At 30.7% G+C, this 21,620-nt stretch overlaps 1 protein-coding gene across 1 annotated transcript; it reads left to right on the top strand.

Annotated features, from left to right (window-relative positions):
• The first annotated feature begins 5,105 nt into the window (after positions 1-5,105).
• LOC112690433 (GPI mannosyltransferase 4) lies at positions 5,106-9,449 on the top strand. Its single transcript, XM_025564444.1, has 6 exons — positions 5,106-5,331; positions 5,870-6,089; positions 6,242-6,407; positions 6,478-7,001; positions 7,080-7,481; positions 9,062-9,449. Exons 1-6 carry the CDS (start codon positions 5,220-5,222, stop codon positions 9,405-9,407), a joined length of 1,770 nt encoding a protein of 589 aa, XP_025420229.1. The 5' UTR covers positions 5,106-5,219; the 3' UTR covers positions 9,408-9,449.
• The last annotated feature ends 12,171 nt before the right edge of the window (positions 9,450-21,620 follow it).

Here is a 21,620-nt window from a genome sequence, read left to right on the forward strand (position 1 = left end):
TCCACATAGTATATTTTTATTTTTATTTTTTTTTTATTTTTTTTTTTAATTAATATCGAAAGATTACTGGACCAAATCACTGAGAAAGACTCGTGTAAAGGCCCATGGATTATCTTAGATTACAAATAATTCTTATTGTTTTAAAGTAAATGTTACATTTTTAAAAGACAAATAAGGAGTTTTTTCTAAATAATTCCAGTAAATATTACAATCCTTAAATTAGCATGTTACATACAATTTTAAGTTTTACATACATATTCATATCGTAGCCAATGGTTAATTTTTTTTTTTTTTTTTGAATATGGTTAGCGGTAAGTTAATCATATCATTGGACATCAAATTAAGTATCTGTGTTCCTAAAAAATAGTAAACTTTTCGGCAGCTAGTTTTTGAGGGCCAATCTAAGGAAAATTTACTAACTGCATATCTGGTGTTGACCCCATGGATTATAGAATCCAACTGATTATGTTTTTTCAGATATATGGTGATTGTTTTTAGGTATAAGAGTTCTATATTGAGGACATTAAAGTCTTCGAATAGTTTTTCTGTTTGATATTTCCAATTTTTTTTGTTTGCGACCCTGAGTATAGTGTTTTGGCATTTCTGGAGCGGTAAAAGGGCAATGTAATAGGCACCACTATATCCGATTATGCCATACGATACTATTGACTCGAATAGTGTTAGGTATATAGTTCTGATGTCTTTGAGATGCAATATTTCACGTAATTCTTTCATTATGTATATCATATTTTTTAGTATATTTGTGACGGATGTAATCTGGTTTATCCATTTCATATCAGAGCACATTTCTATGCCTAAATACTAACAGTTTTTTACAATACTAACCGAGTTACAAACACAACTTTCCAATGTATTACAGTTGGATTCGTGGATTTTTATATTATGTATGGGTAGTAAGGATTGTTCAGACAGTGAGTGAAGTAAGATGGTTGATTTATTGAGATTTAGAAATAAACTGTTATCACTCAACCAATTAAGGATAGATTTAAGATCGACTTATATAATAATTTATATATTATATAATAATATCAATTTCATTAAATGGATACATTTCATGAAATGAATAATTTCACTAAATGGATATGACATAAATATTAATTTACAAGTATAAACCATTTAGAATTGTTAATTTTAATTAATTTTATTATTCAAAATGAATAGTTTATGTTATAATAAATTGACTTCCATTAGTTATATACAATTTACTAATACAAAGCACACAATATTTTTAATATACTTTTTATAGATATAGAATATATCTTCTCGGGTTAAGGATCTTGACCAGACCACGATAAAAAAATATTAGAAATATAGATCTTATATAAATCTTAAGTTCAATTTACAAACTATATATTCAAATTATGCAAATATTTTTACATAAACATGTTTATTTACAGATAATTCAATATTTAACGATAAAAAAAATTATCCTGTGGCTTATATTTTAAAACCCATATTGCGTATTATAAATTATTATTAACAAATAAATTTATATTTTATTATTTATTATGTAAGTATACAGTGTTTCACTCAAATGGTTACGTAATATATTTCTGCTTAGTGAACTCTAATTGAAATTTAACTTCTATTTCATTTAAGAAACCTTAATAAATTTAGTAAGACATAATAAGACATTTTTAAATTTTTAAAAATAGTGCAACCATTTATTTCATTTCAACTTTCATTTGCTATTAAGCAGACAATTTTTGGTTTAGAAAATATATTATTAAATAAAATAATATATTTATAAAAAATGCTTTAAAAAATTTGGTCTATCCGAATGTGATTTCAAAAATACCTGTTTTAATTTAAAAAAAATGCAAGTTATGTTGTGCATGCATACACTCAAAAGGCTAGAAATTTGAAAATCATCAAAAAATGTATATTTTAATATTCACTATCTCTTCTGAAAACCCTATTTTAATCCGAAGTCATTAGACAGAAATATTTCGTGTCAACATTTGAGTGAAATACATTAGATAATGTTGTTTATTGATTTTTTGTTATAGAAGTTAATGGTTATAAATAAAGTAATATATAACAGAATATATTTTGATAATAAGTAAATATATTACATAATTACACATGTCTACAAACTGTACTCATTACGTAATATTGAAGTTTATATAAATACACGTTTCTGATAATCCAGAACAAAAGAATCTTTATTCACGTTGTATCCGTTTACTATATATGAGAGAGAGAGAGAGAGAGAGAGAGAGAGAGAGAGAGAGAGAGAGAGATAATATGGAGAGTAAATAAAAAAGAGAAAAACGTGCTAGAAGCTTTGGAAATGTGATGCTAAAGAACGATGCAGAAAACAAAATGGATTGAATAAAGAACAGATTATGACAATAATAGAAAAGTGATAATTGATAGACGCCTTAAAAAGAAGAAGATGGCAGATTATTGGACACATTCTGAGACATGGAGACAAATGTTAACTATCTCACTAAGACAAAAAAAAAACTTTGTATAAATTTAAGAAATCATCAACTTACACAAAAAAAAAAAACTTCCCGTCCAACTCACAGGACGACGCATCCGAACAGGTCTCCAACCGATTGACTCCAATGTCAAGATACGGTATGGTGTCAAGCTACATACCAGTGGCATAGTTACGGGGAGGGTGTAAGGGGTTTCCACCCCCCACAGATTTTTTTTTTAATGATATTTGATTATTATTTATTAATATTTATATATTATAGTAAAATATTTTGATTTTACTATGATTAGGTATATATTAAAAATTGAATAACAAAATAATTTTCATTAATACGGGACATAATAACACTATTTTAAATGTAATATTATTATATATGATCTCGTTTTAAGATATACTACGAACACTTAAAAACTTACTCTTAAACACCCCCCCCCCCCCCCAGAAAAGAATTGTATCTACGCTACTGCTACACACCATATTATAGGGGGGGGCTTATCTTACATATTATTATACAACAATACAATGTCTGTTTTTGCACAAATTAGAAAATTAATAATTATAATTAATAAATTAATAATTTAAGGAATTATAGAAGCAAGATTTAGAACAAAATACATCAGCGAAATAATAAAGGATGTTGGAGCCACTTCTTGTTCGGAGTTAAAAGACAAATCGAAGGACAGAAAAAAATGAAAAAAGAATATTTTTCTATAACATTTGATGAGTATTAATATAATTAACCATATAAACTTATATAATCAATGAATAATGATGGTACATTATTTTACCGTACCTACATCCTTGTTTTGTTTCTGTTGCCATTTCATCCATTTATTAACCTTATCATTCAAAACTAAATAATCTTTGTGGTTGGTAGGTGTACGATCTATTGAAATGTTTAATATTTGAAATACATATGATAGGTACGTTGTTTGATAGAAGACAATAGAAGTAAAGTAAAATATTGACAATTTTACAATTTTGTTTGTGTAATTTTTTCATCGGCATTACAATTTTACTAAATGTTGTACAATTAGGTAGGTAAACAAGTTAGATTGGATAGGTAATGATTTATAATATCACTAACAAGATTTCTTAGAGGTTTGCAAAAATGATACATGGTTAGTGTTCATTTAACGATGCCCAGAAGTTGAACTCAATAATAATAGTTTCGTCACGCACAAAAAGAATTACTAAATAATTTGTGATAAATCGTTTGTTCATTAGGTTTTTATTTTATTTTTAAAACCTATAAAAGTAAATAAGTTTTTTACCATAACGTAACTACATTATATTCTTCATTAATGCTATTATTTGTTAATTAATTAATTTTCTATTAATAAAGTATTAATACTTTTATGGAACGTATTAAGGTACGTTTTCCAAGGCGTGACATGTCGTCGATATCTGTTTACACGAAAAAATAGTATCAACTGTTTTGCAAGACGCGACTGACGACACTACTGCTCCGGGAGCAGTGCTGTGCGACAAGTCACCGCGACAATTCACAACAACTGTTGAAACAATAATAAAAATGAAATAATATTGTTAATAGGAAGAAGGAACTTTTTCCGGTTCATATTCATAAAATGGATTTTTATTTTTCTCTAGATATTCTTTTCTAAAAATATTATTATTTTTTAAATGTCTATTAATTAATATTTCGTAAAAACCTTCAGTATCACGATATTTAAAATATTAAACATATCTGTTTTATTTTGACTTTAGATGGAAAAATATAAAATCTTCTTCATCCAATAACAATGTCAACATATCATTATTATTAATGTATATTTCAATAAACGGATCATAAGCGGGAATCGGGGGGGGGAGACTTGAGGGGACTAAGCCCCCCCAAAATGTAAAGTACAGGTCTTAACCCCCCCCCTAGCCCTAAAAATTGTTAAGTGACTAAAAATACAATAATTAAAGGCATTTTTAATAACTGAATTGAAAAAAAATAAATATTCTGTGATAAAAATTAAATCAAATTCGTAAGATTTTACAAACTTATTGGCATGACTTGAAACGATCGTAATATTAATAAAATGTAATAATACCTTCATTGGTTGTTTAATTTAATTAATTAATAATTTCTGTAAAGAATAAATACTCCAAAAATGTTTAAGATAAGGCACCTAATTGTTTTTTAGGTTAAATTGTTGAGTATGTCAAATTGTCAAACTTTGTAAATGGCCTTGTTGAAATAAATAATTGCGTACAGGAATACCTATAAGTGTAATAAGCAAATGATGCTCAGACCCCCACTAATGTCACCAAATTTCCGCTCATGAAACGGATTCATAATAATTTAAACAAAACTGTATTAACTAAAATTAACTACACGTTACACCTGAACACATCTGTACACTTGGACAGGTTTGCAAGCGAATTGAGAGTATAACTACCAAAATCGCAGCGACATGTAAAACACATCAGAGAAAACGCGTCGCGACGACAAGTCTTGGTCGTCGGTCGCGGCGACATGTCGTGCCTTGGAAAACGTACCTATAAATAAGTAGATTTTTATTCATAAATTGTTTCATAATTCTTTATCACGACAACAATGTATACAACCTCCTCTTTGATAAGGAAAAGCGTCCACTGTTATCGGGTTCAATGATAACCTCGAGTTGGCTCTCGTGATAACCGTGATACTTCTCGAGTGGGCTATCGATGTGATGGTTGTTTTTACGAGCTAGGATTTGAAATAATTAAAATCTGAAAACTCATACCCGGTCTCGGCCGTGCCATGTCGGTGTACTACACCGCGTTGGTCGTTTTTCGAGCATTTACATCGGTTCTTATGCACGATGGTTACGTACATCCCGACGAATTTTTTCAAACGACCGAAATCATCACTGGTAAGCGCCTAGTTCAGTTTGTAAATATAATATATATCTTTCAACTCGAACAACTTGAATGTAGATTCGTGTATTGTAAAGACAATAATATTATCTGTACATGTACTGTATGTAATACGATCGTACGATGAATGCACATCACGTATTCACGTATTCAAGGATTAAATACTTGGTTTCTTTTAATCAAAATTAGCAAAATATTTCCATGAGAAACGCTTAGATTTCAACAAATTTTATTTGTGTACTCTTTGTTCTCCTGTCACTAAGTTGAAGCGTTGATGGCATTTCATATTTCTATTATGAAATAGTTCATGTAACACATGATACACTTTACACAAAACAAATACATCAATCAATATCTATTTTTTTACCATTTTCTAATAGAATCTTATTCTCATTACAGCGATTCATAGTTTTAAAATATAATGATTGTCGATTTTCAAATCCATGGCATTAACTGTCTGTAATTTTACATTGCATCAGTTCTCTATTTTTGGTTTAATATTAAAAATCTAATAAAATCTATATTTATTTTCAGGTGATTTGTTTGGAGTAGTACATGATCGTCCTTGGGAATTTAATAAAGATGCTCCAGTAAGAAGTATAGGTTTATTATATGGCATCTTCGGCATGCCGTTATATATAGCCAAGTGGATTTTTAAATTGTATAATATTCCATGGAATCCTTTTACGTTGTTAGTTGTTTTTCGATTAGTCACTTGTGCAATATCATTTATAACTGATTATTCTTTATATAAGTAAGATTGATTTATAGTAATTATTTATTTTTATCGCTTACAACATTGATTTATATATATTATATAGTACTATATATAATCAATGTTTAGATTAATATTAATATCAGTTTATTATAAGTAAAGATGTATATGATCGACTAATTATTTTCCAGGATCTGTAAAATACTCAAACTTAAGCCTAATCGATATTTATTACTTCTTTCAAGTTCGTATGTTATAATTGTTTTTGGTACCAAGACTTTTACTAACTCTGTGGAGTTGGCTCTGGTATCTCTTTTGTTATGGAAAGTCATTGACTGCATGGTTTTTTCTGAACAAGTATGAGTATATTATTTTTTCATCATTAATTGGTATATTTATATATATATTAATTTATTTTTAATTTCAGGTTTTAGCCACTCAAAATGAAATCCAAAACACTTATGGGCATAGTACATCAATAACTGATAAAGTAATTATGAGCCGTAAGCTGCGTCAATTACCTAGTCATCATTTTCGTCATTGTTTAGAAATCGGTACCATTTTAGCTGCTGGCACCTTCAACAGACCAACATTTGTATTGTATGCTATTACTCCTATATTTTATTGGATATCTAGAGGATTTTCAAAAAACTATAATCAATTTTTAAGAATCTTTAATTTACGGTTTTTAGTAATATTTCTCAGTATCATACCAGGAATGTTTGTATTCATAATGGTCGATTCATTTTACTTTGAGCATGTAACAGACAATGAATTAAATTTAGTAGTAACACCTTTAAACTTTATCAAATACAATTTAAATTCTTCAAACTTGGCAGAACACGGTATTCATTTTCGAGGAACCCATTCAATTATAAATGTTCCTCTACTTTTCAATGTTATGGCTCTATTATTTGTAAAACGTCTACAATTGATAAATTTAATGAAAATGTAAGTTTATTAGTTTCCTACATAAAATATCTTAATGGCTATTAGTATTAACTTGAACATTATGTATATTCATTCCAGCATTAAGAATCACCATTACCACTTATTACCAAATATTCACGAAGTGAACACTTTGATGATGGCCAATGTAATCATTCCATTGTTTTTGTTATCTGTTTTTCCTCATCAAGAACCTAGATTTCTTTTACCACTTTTATTACCTATTGTATTTACTACTTCCAAATATTTTTCTAGTCATTACATCAAGGGTAGTCCCCGCATTCTACCTATTTGGATTTGTTCCAACCTAATTGGACTCATATTCTATGGTTACCTGCACCAAGCTGGTGTCCTTCCGATGATCTCATACATATTTAAAGATATTAAAAATGTCTCTGATGTCCATATTATTCATAGTCATATATATTCTGTTCCTATTGGATTATTAATGGTTCCTCAATTAAATGAAAGTAAACCATACATGTAAGTTGTAAAACTACTTGAATTAATTCATTTATACATTAAAATATAAAATAAAATATTAATATTAATTTGTAACTTGCTTACACTATCATATATTTTGTTTCTTTTTCTATAAATGATTAAAATTGTTTTTGTATATGATTTTATTTTATTTAATAGTGATTAATCAGGCTCAGATTTATATGTATTAAAAAAACCAATATATGTGATAAAAAAATAAAATAAAAATTGAATTACAAATGACAAAAAATGATTTTAACAGAGGTAATGGGTAAACATTTCATATTTGTAAAATGGAATGAGCTTAGTCAGCAATATTACCCCATTTATTCCACAGTGAATATCTCCAATCAATTGTAAGCAGTTTAAACTAAGATTTTTACATAATTTTTACACTGCATATTTTCTTTTACTGCCACTCCCAATGGTCCTTGTACTTATTCTGTACATTTTATCTTTTCTTCTATGCGTACTAAGCTTTGAACTTAAGTTAGTTTTATTATTTCTAATTGTTTTATTGTATCCTCCAAAAATTCAAAATTAAAAGACATAAAGATTAAATTATTTTTATTAGTATATTATCTTTGTTTATTAGTTTTCTCATTTTTTGAATAAAAACTGTTAAAGTAGGATAAAACGTTAACACGATATCTTTTATTTTTTTAAGTTTGGTAATGTAGGTATATTGACTCGTTGTCAGTACTTTAAATGCAAACAAGTATTAATAAATCATAATCAGTCATCCATCGGTCATAAATCTTGAACCTATATCGATCGTGGATTAAGTTCAATCATTGTTATTATTTTATTTATGTACTTTTGGAAACCTGGAAAAATGTCTGTATTGAGAAATATGTAAGAACTTGTACTTACGGAAAATAAATAAAATTAAGTATAGTTAATTTCATTAAAAATTGCTTAAAAACGAATTTATCACTTCCTAAATTAATTGATAAAATCACGGTAAAAATATGTTTTTTTACATTTAAATCTGAGCTTTAGTGATTATCAATTAATAATTTACTATAATTACATGAGTCATTATGTTTAATAAGTTACCTATACTCCAAACAAAAATGTTAAAATCTATCATTTGTTTAGTGAAGAAATGTAAATCGGTTACGATTACTCAATACATATTGTATGAATAATAAAAATTATAATTTTAATAGTATAATAAAAAAGATTTATTTATCATGAAACTTTAAACGTTTATTGTTAATTATAATATTATATAATGTTACCTATAACACTGGAATTTAAATAAACATTAAAAAGGTTATAATTTATTAGTTATTACTATTAAAAATATTATTATTATTATTGTACAGAGTTTTATAAGAAATTTACTTTATGTTTCGACATAATTTTGTTTTAAAATAATAATATTTATTAGTATGTAAAAGTAAATGTTATTTTATTTTATCAATACTAATTATTTATTATTATTATTATTGTTGTATAAAAATTACCTTATATGACTAGAACAATTCAAAAAATTAATATTATGATTGAGCAGTTAGATACTAAAAAAAATACACTTTTCTTTGTATGTCTAATTGTATATTTTTTTATTCTAGGAATTATCAACACATCAAAGTTTACAATCTTGGTTCTTCATTGGATCCGGATATGTTGTGTGATACTGTGAAAAATATTAGTAAAACTATTGACTACAAAAATAGACATGTAGCTTATATTGCCATGTCTGGTCCATTAAACCAGCACTTTGAGTTAATTGGTAAAGTGTCAAATCTTACATATACAAAACAAATATTTTTCCCTCATTTGTCAATGGAATCATTGCATTTTACATCCATAACAAATGCATTTGTTGATAAAAATTATGCATACTTTATTAAATGGAAGGAATTGTTTGACATATTTTCCCTTATACTTTACAAGATTACAATAACGACTGAATAACATAATATCTTATTATTAATTTTAAATTATTATTTATACATTATGGTGTTTATTGTTTTTTTTTTTTTTCATTATTATATTTTTATATTTTCTATAAAAAACTTTTTATGTAAAATATGTTCAATAATTAATAATTTTTTGTTACCTATTTATGTATTTCAAAATTATTAAAATTTAAATCATATGTATATTCCATTTTCAGACACAATATTTAAATTATAGTTTTAAGTTTTATACAATTTTAATTTAAATTAACTGTTTTGATTGTGATAATAATTTATTTTTAAATAAGTTATATTTAATTTTACCGCATTAAAGTGTTTTCCCAAGCTCAGTACACTGAACAAAATAAATGTATAATTATTCAATTTGTAATGGATAGATAGAGATTAATTCGAATTATAAGTGATAGTGTTACATATATTTTTCAATTAAAAGTGTACACAATTCTATCTGTGCTTATCATAAATATTGTAAGGTACATAGCAAATATGTATTACTACTGGATAGTTTGGCAGTCCCATGAATGCTTTTCTTGAGTTTATCGACGCGATATCAGTGGATGTTTATTATTCCACTGTATCCTTTTTGTTTTCATCAAACATACGCATTTTGGAATGTAATAGCACCTTCATTCACAAGATTATATGTTTAAATATATTACTGCTTTATCATGTACCTACACTGTTCCATCACTGGTATTGTTGCATTTTCATACCATAGTATTAAGCTTTACCATCCTGTCGTTCCACCAAAGTTCTTCATAAGTCACTGATACGATTGGTTGTCATGATTGGAATTTAACATGTGTTTCGTTGATGTTGTAATTATTTTTAATATTTTTAGTTTTTGTACTATACGCACTAACCCAATACCACATAAATTATATTTTGTATATAAGTTATATTATTCATTGGCCAAATATGTTATGCTTTTTAATCTGAAATTCAATATTAAAACCATCAAAGTTACTTCTTTAATACATTACATTAATTTATACATTATGTATACTTTACTGTTAAATATTTTCACGAGTCCAATATCGTCTTATTTAACTATTGAAGGCCGGTGCTTATATGTAGAAATTATTTTTTTTTAATTATCTTTAACTTTTCAATTTTTTAAATAGTTTGTGCAATATAAAATATAACTATAATTTTGCTTGTTAAAGACTGAACACATTCAATTTAATTAAGTTTATTGTATTTAATCAACATTAATTTGTTTGAATTACATTTTGTATACATTATATTTTGTTCAACATTTTTGTTTTTCTTTAATTTTATTAAAATTAAATCTTATTGAATTAACATGTAATGTTGCATTATTTTACTGTTAGTTTTTAATCTTCAATTATGTTCTTGTATTAGTAAAACGAAATACCTTTTTGTATATGTATATATATATATACATGGGCGCCCAGAAGGGGAGAAAGATGGGGCATTTGCCCCCCTCCCTGGAAAATATTAATCGAACGGTTAAGAACAAGGTTTGCAATAAAACAACTGCGAAAACTTCAGTTTTTATTTGATAACGATTAAAGTGTATACAATTCTGACATTTTATTGTTTGCTAAGAATACGTTTTTTTTAATATACTCTTTGGTGTTCGATTTAATTATGCCCCCCCCTCCCTGATAAATTTCCTGCGGTCGTCCATATACATGTATAAAAAATTTAACCATATCTGTGTCACGAATAATTTCAACTAGTAAAATTATTAAATTTTATTTATATCGGAGTGATATGATATAATTATATTGTATGTATATCACAAAAAAATATGGTTATTTAATTTCACAGAAATCATATTCCTAGCGAGTTGTTAAAATGTTCATTTATAGGCTAAAATATTTTTAATAATCAGAATGATGTCACGAATTATCCACAATAATTAGTCTGTAGATCAGTGTTCATTTCAGAGGAGTACTGCCTACCCCCCACTCACCACCCAGGAGAAAAATGTATGCCTCCTCAAAAAAGGTATTTATTTATAAATAATTATTCCTATGACACAAATCCCCCCCCCTCCCCCCGAAAACGTGGGATACTTACGGGATACAAGAATATATTGGTTCGTGTTTAATATAATATTACTGTTACTTAGCCTGAAGCACAATTTACAATTCGTAAATTCGTTCTAATAAGTTTTTATTAAGACATCTAGTACCTACTCAGTTGTTTGTCAATAATGTTGCATCTCGCTTTCAATAAATTGTATTTATTCTGTTAAAAAAATCCAACGTGTGGTTATTGAGTTAAAAACTTAATAATAGAATCAAGTGTATAATCGCAGATTCACTGTCCATGAACATTCATTATTTCATATTTTATAATTTCATTATTTCATTCATTATTATTATAAAAGTGTTTATATTCAGAGTGCATTCGTGAAAACAATATTATCTGAAAATGATCTGAATCATAGGTGGCATTTGACTCTTACTGTCGGAGGGGGGGGGGATTAATCACAATTTACTGATCAATTTTAAAATCTTCTCACATTCAACTTATGTATATATTATACATTTTTACACTTACATTTTTACTTACTATGGGTATGATAACTGATAAGATGATGAGTATATCAAGTAATATCAATGTAATATGTTATTTTATGTTTTAAAAGTATTGATTGTATATTTACTCAATGTACATGTACATTAATGCATTAGTTTCTATTAATTTATTGAAATATTGATCTGACTTAACATGGGGAATAATTTTCTTATATAATTGTACAAACGTAATTTTAACATAAATATTTTATAAAAATTTTTTAAATTATGTTTGACTTAGGAGGGGGCTAAATGATAAATTTTCCCCCTCAATATTTTTTCTGAAGGGGCAACTGTTCCCTCATGCCCCACCCCGACGAATGCCGCTTATGATTCGAATCTAGTAAATAAAATTGTCAGTTTCCGCATAAGTTTTACAGTATTTATTACGAAACGATACAAAAAAATTTGAAACCTACATCGGACATCAGGTATTAGATATTTCTAAATAAAAATACAATATTATTGTAACTTAATGTACCTAGTGAATAATTATTAAACAAAACACAGTTTGATTTGTGCACCCACCGTAATATTAATAAATTTTCGTAGATATAATTGAAATATTAACCGTCGGAATTAACATATTGTTTCGTACAATATTAAAGACTAAATATTAGCGTTCCTCAACCTTCGTCCGTTCGTGTATCCCTTGGCTATTAACCTAAGTTCCACCCCATTGATTTTAAAAACCTTATGGTCAACCGACCAGTTACCGAACGTCCTCCGGCAATCGAACAATGCGTCGACTAACGATTTTAACGTAATAAATCAGGTATTTTTTATTTGCTGTAATGTGCGAACATTAAAAAACAAAAAAAAAACGCAAATTAAAAATTAAAAAATAAATAAGAAAATTTAAACAGTCTTAATTTCAATATTAAACTTAATTTTTCATACGCTGCACGAACACAGTTCGATAGCTTACACGTGATCGTATATCACGCTGTTGTCCGATCATTTGGATTTCCAAACATTTTTTTTCCCAGACTAACCTACTTTTTAAAATAATTTGATTTTATGGGGTTGCCCTAAGGTTGATCAAAATAAATAAACAAAACGGATGTACCGTTCTTCAAGTGTGAACCACACGAAACGTAATGTTGAAAACCAATTTATGAACGCAAACAGTGCCGTGCCCCGACTACCAATAACAACTTAGGGCAACAACGTTTGACGAAACATACAACTTGATAGATCCAAGACATTTCAGCACAAACGGAAAACCAATACCTATCTAAAGTAATACGTCGAATTTTTCTTGTAATCGTTAATCTCTATAACGCCCCTTAAATTCACAATACTTCAGACGTTCGTAAAAACGTCCCCTTGGGACGGCTACGAGTACAAACGTGTTCGTGGTAAAAGCGAACGAAATTCCGAACCGTCGTTTAGTCAACTACGAATACGGTTAGGCCCGACGAGAGGGGAGGGCATCTGGGGCTGAAACCCATGGGCCCGGGCTTCAAAAATGGTTAAGGGCCTGATCAAGTCCACTACGGTCACGGTGTAGAGCTTCTTATGGATCACCAACACGAATCGTGCTCGATAACGAGTCTAGAATAACATGCGAACACTACAATATTGATCTAAAACGTGGACAAATAACATTTTCAAGAAAGGCCCGTAGGCTATAAATAACTATTATCAATTATTCTGTGGAATGACCGTGACTGCGATTACATTGTTTCTTCGGTATACACATTTCAAAAGACGACACTGGTCGTCAGTGGCAAGTGTAATACCTCGCGCGATCAGGGTCTGGATCAATTTGTCCCTGGGACCCTTGATTTCTGTGCACGGCCCTGGTACGGTTTTGTACACGCGGGCTCAGCAACAACGGTGCGCACTTCAACCGATACTTTCAGTGTCCGACAATACTCGTATAATTCTTTTTTCTCACGATTCCCAATCGATTGCTATCTGTGCATTTGTTAACATTGTAAACGCGTTACGTACGAATCTCCCATGTAGGTCCCCGTCGGATATATATTGAATTTTTTGCCGCGCACAACAATATTGTTTTACACACGCGCTCGGCCATTTATAATTAATAGAATAAAATAAAAAGAAGAACGAGCAAAACGTTGAAATGCTATATTATTAACATAAATAGTGCAACGTTTTTAGACACCATTAATTAATTAATTACCGCCGTGTTGTTGGCGACTAGTCTTGGATAGATATTTGTTTTGTGCGTGCGCCGTTCCAGCGGATCGTGATGTTGCTCTTTCCCTTTGTCTCTCGTTTCGTTTTTATTATTTAATGTGATTCTTTTCATTCTTATTTTTTTTTTTTTTTTTTTTTTTTTATTAAATCTCGATTTTATCAGCGAACACGCTACACGTACGCGCCGTGTATTTTCGAGGTGACAATAATTGAATCCCGGCGACCACACGCATTGTTCTGCATTCCGTTAACGATCGGGAACGGTAGCGCGTACGGAATAATCGCAACCCTCCCGGAGTCATTTGGAAATGCAAATTTCGAAATACCACAACGGCCGATTGAAATCAGCAACAGCAGGAGCAGCAGCAGCGAGGCGTGCCGAAGCGAAATAATACGCGTTGATATACGGTAGGCTTACGTCCATAGGCGCAACTAGAGTAAAAATTCGTGGGGGGGGGGGGGGGCTACAGCCCTCCTACCGAAACTTGAAACAACCTGTAGATCACTCCTACTCTTATATACCATTTTAGTATATTTTAGATACTAAGCCGAATTGGATTTACTGTAATGTGTATTTTTTTGTAGGTCACACCACTGTGAGTTAAGTACGCTGTATGCGGTATGCCGTGTATGACATGGAATATTTATGGGGGGGGGGGGCTAAATCTTGGTCCGGGGGACTGAGCCCGCCCCCCTAGTTGCGCCTATGCTTACGTCGCCTGTTTCAGATTTTCTAAACGACCCGCGCTGGGGCATGGCGTTTCCAAAAAAGGTTCGATGCGCATTCGCGTGTACCTTCGGTTTCTGCGTTGTTCGAAACCACTCGATATTTTTTTTCGTCCCGGCGTTCGTACACCACGCAGTCGACTCGTTCGGAAGCTAATTTAAAATCTTCCACGATCTTGGTGTTCGATACGGTCGCGAGCGCATCATGATGAACGGCTCGGGACTAATTAAAGCGCATTAGTTGAATAGTTTTGCTCGAGCCACCGCTGCTGCAGCAGCACCTGACCGCCGCGAACAACCGAACAGTCGTTTTATTTTATCGTTACTTTATGTTAATCGTTTTTTTTTTTTTTTTTTTTTTTGTTCGGACTGAAAATCCACGAATACATTATGTAACACGCGGTTCTGTATTGTTTTAACTCTTTGGCATTACGTTAACACTTTTTCAAATCAAATAGCCTATTAAAACCATAGATCGAATTGGAATACGACAATGATTACTAACGGTGCAGGAATCCAAACACGCTGATTGTCCTGAAATTATTCAAGTCGACGATGCGCTATTAGATTTTCAGATTATATACGTTTGTACACCTTGATTTTACGTTTTTTACGATAATCAACAAACAGAACAAGTAAATTATTAAACGAATATATGTTGTACTACTTAACTATTTAGAAACATATGTTTCGATAATTAGATATAATATAGGTACCACCTCAGTTACGAATACAACGAAGACAAAAAAAAATTATAAATATCCATTACATCGGTTCGCCCAAATAATACACTCGTATGATATTATACCATTATAATGGCCTAGTACGCCGGGATCCACCACCACCACGCTCAAGTCTCGGCATCACAACGAAGGATATAATAAAAAGCATACGGATATATAAGCCTAACAATTTTATTCTGCATACGTTTGTTAAGAAAAAAAATAGTGTACAATGCGTACGGGTACACGCATTAACGCGAGATAATAATTACCGATTTCTATGCAAATGAGTATTGGTTTACAACATGAATATAATATACTATTACAGTATATTTACTTACATAAGAGAATAAAAATGTAATTTTAGTTTTTTTTTTTTTATTTTATTTATATTATAGAATTTTAATGTATGTAATCGTCGCTCCATGTTAATCGGTGTGGTTTTTATCCTAATAAAATTATAAAATAATGACTTAACGTTTTGCTAATGACGTCGGGATGAACCGAGGAACAAAGGTCTGGGAAAATTTTTACTTATCTGACAAAAATATCTGTTTTTATTGGCCAAGGCGGTGCGCATCATGTTTTTTCGGTGCAACATTAAAAAAAAAAAAAAAAAAAAAAGAAAGAAAAAAAACTTGTTGGTTTATAAGTAAAATGTTAAACGTTTGGTATTATGATCGTTGGTGAAGCTAGATTGTTTTTTTTTCTTATTTCTCTTTAATTGTGAACTCTAGTCATGCTCGTTGGTGACCATAAAAATTACCTATTTGTGTCATATATCAACCTCAAAGAAACGTATACCGACAAAGCTTACACGTACCTATGCATATCTAGCTAGAATAATATAACGTCTTGAATACACGTATAATACTGAAATATATTATTTTTATTTTTTTATTTATTTATTTTTTCTTACTGTAGAAAACGTATCCAGTCCTGCGGTTGACTTTTATTCGAAGTTGACGTTGATTATGTTATTGTATTATGCATTTTTAAGAACAATTATCAAACGTGGAATAACGCGGTCCGAGACCTTCGTAAGTAGATAATAATACACTATATGATATTTTTATTAACATATTTTATTGTAAAACTGTCTAACACGAACGTGTACTCGATACATTTACCTTACCCATAGCGTGTGCGGAACCAAACGTCAAACAAAGTAAAGTAACGTACAACATACACATATCATGTTTTAAATATACACATAATATATTTTTAACAATAAGCCTAAAGTACTTTAATATTTTATCAAAACTATATTTTTTAAATCGCCTATTATATTATGAACAACGGTTGAATTTATTTACTGCGATTCTTTAGATCGATTTCCAATGAGATATTTGATTTCAATCCGAAAAGAAATGATTGAAAATATACATATTCGAAACAATTTCACCTATGTACAGTGCGGATACGTAAAAATAGATGTATGTACAAACATACAATCGTATCATTGATGTAAATAGGGGGGAGGGTGCCAAGTTGGCTACAGCCCCTCCCCCCTAAATGTTTTTAAAAACTTAAAAATTATTTTAAACGTATGTTAATACCTACTCGTATTTTAATGGTGCTTTATGCTTATTTAGAATTTGCGTCCAACGTCAAATCGTTTTGGGACATTCTGTAAATGAAATTTAAATAAGTACCTACTGTGTCTTGTTAGTAATTCTTAGATGGCAGTGGTAATTTAACTCTGTCCATAGTAGCCACTCCCGAAAATATTTTCTACATACGCCACTGAATCGCATATTACATGTATTCAGAGTCGAGTGTCCATTTGCACGCGCGTACATAAATGTATGTGTAGGTACGTCTTATTCCCTCAATATCGAATGAACAGGACGAGCGTTCGGTAATACGTATAAGACGTCATACACGCCGTTAACGTGTGTATACGAACCCGGGTACACGGTGTGTACACGTAATAAGGTTTTTCGGTTTCGGAATGTATCGTAATTTATTTCTATTATTTTTATTTTTTTTTTTTTTTCGAGCAGTTTAATACCGATGAGAAAACGTTCGGAATTCCTGTCCGTGATACGGCGGACACGTCAAACGATCGTTACTACAACGCGCGCGGAGAAATATGCGTTCGTGTGACAAGTCCGAAGGAATCACCCCCGTTCCAACGATACGAGATCGGGTCCTGGTTCCTTCGATTATTCCTCGGACGCACGAATACTTTGTCATTGTTTAAAAACACCGTGAACATCATTAGTTTTACGAAATGGCATTAAAACAGTCGTCCCGCAGTAGACACGCGGTGATCATAATAAATGACCCGTACCCGCCGGTCATACACACATTCATTTACATATACCAAAACTGTCCGATGTCGTACGTACCTGTGCCTGCAGCCGTGTAACTGCGTTGGGTTCCGTATGATATGCGTTTAAGTGTTGTTCTTGATCATTAGATCAACCGTTGTTTTAAAACATGCTTCTACTTTGTTTTGTTTTCGGTGTGTGATTTTGATCGTGGTCCGCCTAAGCGTTGCGCGCGGGCAACGGAAACATTCGTCCGGCTAATGTCTTTCGTACCCTAACGAGTGTTGCGAAATCCGAAAAACGGTATTTTACCAAACAGCCAATGCGTGCGACCGCATTACTAATACCGTATTACGCGCGCGGTCAACTTACAACTTACGTAACTTTATCGACGGTCTTTAATAACGCGATTTTTTTCCGGCCAATACTCGAACCCGTGAGAATAATACGTAAGTTAACTACCCGGGCCCCGTGTTCCGCGTCAACATTTTATTATTGCTGTTCGTTCGTCTTGCGTCGTACCAACTTCGACGTCGTTATTGTAACGCGACGATTAAAACACGTGCTTATGTAACACGCTACAAAGAACAAAGGTTCTCAGACCGTGCAGTGCGCGCGCCATATTGTTACGATGTCGATATGAAATTATAATAAACAATTATCGAAAAAACTATTACATAATATACGTTTTGTCGTGCGTTGTTTGCCGTTGTACAGCGCATTGATACATTTGGACGTTGGTCCGTAAGTATATTCGACGTAGCGCTTCGGTTTACAAGTTTCATACAACGGACCGTGAAAAATGATGCGTGTCGCAAGCGCGTGTGCGCGTTTCTGGTCGAGTAAGTGTTGCGGTAAGGACCCGATCGAAGAGCGAAAAAGAAAAAAGGAAAAAAAAACACACACACACACACACACGTAATGGTATCATGATGAGCGATTTGAAGCCAAATATTAAATATTATGAACGACAATAGGAAAAAAGCTGCGGGGCGTTTGCTTAGTCACTTGGGATTGGGCCGCGGCAGGTATTCTTGTCGTCACTAATTTCTAATTATCGGTTCATTGACTAGCCGTCAAAACGTTACTATGGGCGGTCTATTGTGTGGATACGCTGTGAATCCCGTGGTAAAATTATTGACCTGACATATTTTTATTTTTTTCGAGCCGGATCGTCCCACGCTCAATTAACACTCAATGAATGTACGTTAATGATAATAATAGTGATGATAATAACAATGTTGTACACGTCGCGTAGTAAAAACGTTCGTTCAAAATATACGTTCGAACTTATATAAATGACAAGTAATAATTGTTATGTGTGAACTTGTACATAACATTTCACCATCTACTTTGCGGGACGGTAATGCCGTATTGATACGTATGTTTTGTACGTATTAGTATCTATTGTACGGCTTATTCTAATGAATAATTAGAAGCAAAAAAAAAAAAAATACGATTGAAGTTTAATTCTTAATTTTAAACGCGTCTTAATAATATCGCAGCAATATAGATTTCGAATTAAACGTGAAATGTCCTTACTACCTGTATACGTCGCATCCACTTGGTGAAATCGTTCATTTCATGAATTGCACATAAACCATATCCCTTATAGAATTCCATGTAGCCCTTAAGTTTAACTTAAAAAAAATGGTATTTTATATATTTTTTTTTTTCGTGGGCCGGTCGAAATTCTCAACCCGATAAGTTGTATTTTGTATTTCCTCCAACTGGTAGTGATTATCATAATTATTAATTTTATTTTTAGTTTTAGGATTTATTTCATTTCAAACAATAACTTGGAACCAAATTTTGGAACTATAAGAATCAAAATGGTGTTCACCTGAGTTCATTAAAAAAATCAATTAAAAATAAAAAATTATATAAACAATATCGAGTACTTAATTATTTACTTAAAATGGGTAGAAAAGTATGATATTTCATAGTCAGTGAGCATACTATCTGTAAACAATTTTCAATTATTTGATAAACTATCAAATAAAATTACCTGATCAACTAACAAGCCAGGTTAGGTACCAGTTCATACGATTCACAAGTTATAAATAATCTACTTGAAACGACTTTTATTTTAATATTTTATATTTACCACACAATTACCAAGCACTAGATACATGGACAATTTCATAAGAATCTAGTGCCAATCTTAAATAATATTAAATAATACAATTTTATAGTAAATTAAATTATTCAAACAAAATAAATCAATAAAATTATCGTTTATACTGTTCAATTTCATATCGAATCATAAGGTTAGAATCTAATAACCATGTATTTCACATTGCGGATAATATTAATTCTATCCGATTCACGAAAAATTCGAAAAACACGTAGTCCGTGTAATGTAATAAAACGTAAATTTTGCTAAATGAAATCAATGATTTCACTAAGTGGACTCGGCATGTACAGTATACGTCACAACACTCATAACCGTTACGGTTTATGAATAATTTATGTGAAATCCCGTACGATTACCCTTAGATCCGATTGATTTACGGTCCGGCGCGTGTAACTCGAAGTTTCTCGATGGAACGAGACTGTATAATATTTGTATAATTGAAACGTATTCGCGTGCGATTTTACCACCAAACACAAACAAACGTGTACGGTAGATCGGTTTACATGCATTGCACTGCCGCTGCGATTCATACATAGTTATACGCTCGTGTACCTACAAAATATTGAGTGTAACGCGATTTCGGTGTCGAGTCCTGAGGCCGACGAACGAAATAGTATAATACGAATGCGATAAAATATTTATGATTCGATCGAGCACACGCGCGTTGCGGACTTAGGATAGCTTACGACGGTTTTTGAATGTGCCCACAGGAACGTAGTAGGTAGCCGCGTAATAAATTATTCGAAAAAGGAAATACCATATTATGTCAACTCATGAAAGCCAATTATGTATACCGATAATACCAATTCCCTATAAATTATTCATTATTTTTGTTCTTAAAACGCGCGTAGAAGTGTACATAAATGCCTACTGCGCTGTACACCTTTATATTCAGATGTATATGAATTATAATTGCAGGGTCGAGCATGGAATAATATGTAGCTGTACGTACAAAAGTGGATGGCCATTTCATGAAATTAGTTCAAAAGATACTTTGGTTTTTACGTGTATGGTGCATGTCAATTTAGTGGGCGATTGTAAACTCCGCCAGAATATCGGTTAAGATAAAAAGGTAATAAAAGGTCTAGTGTTAACTCCGCCAGTTTTTTTTTTTTTTTTTTTGTTTATCTGCTCAGTGCTCACATCGTCGTGTGCCTTCTCACATTAAATACGTTGACATCTATCGCAATGATTTTTTTTTTTTTTTTTACTGTGATTAAAATATTTAATGTGAACGATATGATATTATATGAAATAACTATATATTTTTTGATTATTCGGTATATTGATTATTTATTATGATTTTTTTTACTGTGATTAAAATATTTAATGTGGACGATTTTTAATTATTATTATTAAAAATATAATTTTATATTATTAGCTATAATGATTATTTATTATGATTTAAATATTTTATGTGAACGATTTGATATTATATAATATTATAATTGTTGTTTAATAATATATCATATTAATACGTTCACGGCCATCCCATAATTTTTTACGAAAAGTTGTATAAAAAAAATCAAAACATAAAATAAAAAACATAAAAAGGTATTATATAATATCTATGGAATTTTATACAATCTATGGAATTATATACAATCTATGGGTTTTATACAATCT

The sequence above is a fragment of the Sipha flava genome, unplaced genomic scaffold (genome assembly GCF_003268045.1).
Source record: "Sipha flava isolate LNK unplaced genomic scaffold, YSA_version1 50353_pilon_pilon, whole genome shotgun sequence".
Taxonomy (NCBI): domain Eukaryota; kingdom Metazoa; phylum Arthropoda; class Insecta; order Hemiptera; family Aphididae; genus Sipha; species Sipha flava.

Bases quoted from the DNA above. Each gene is read 5' to 3' on its own strand.
- LOC112690433 (XM_025564444.1), top strand. From the start codon at position 5,220: ATGTCGGTGTACTACACCGCGTTGGTCGTTTTTCGAGCATTTACATCG. The intron at 6,090-6,241 runs GTAAGATTGATT...ATTATTTTCCAG, and splicing joins ACTGATTATTCTTTATATAA to GATCTGTAAAATACTCAAAC. The intron at 7,002-7,079 runs GTAAGTTTATTA...TATTCATTCCAG, and splicing joins TTGATAAATTTAATGAAAAT to CATTAAGAATCACCATTACC.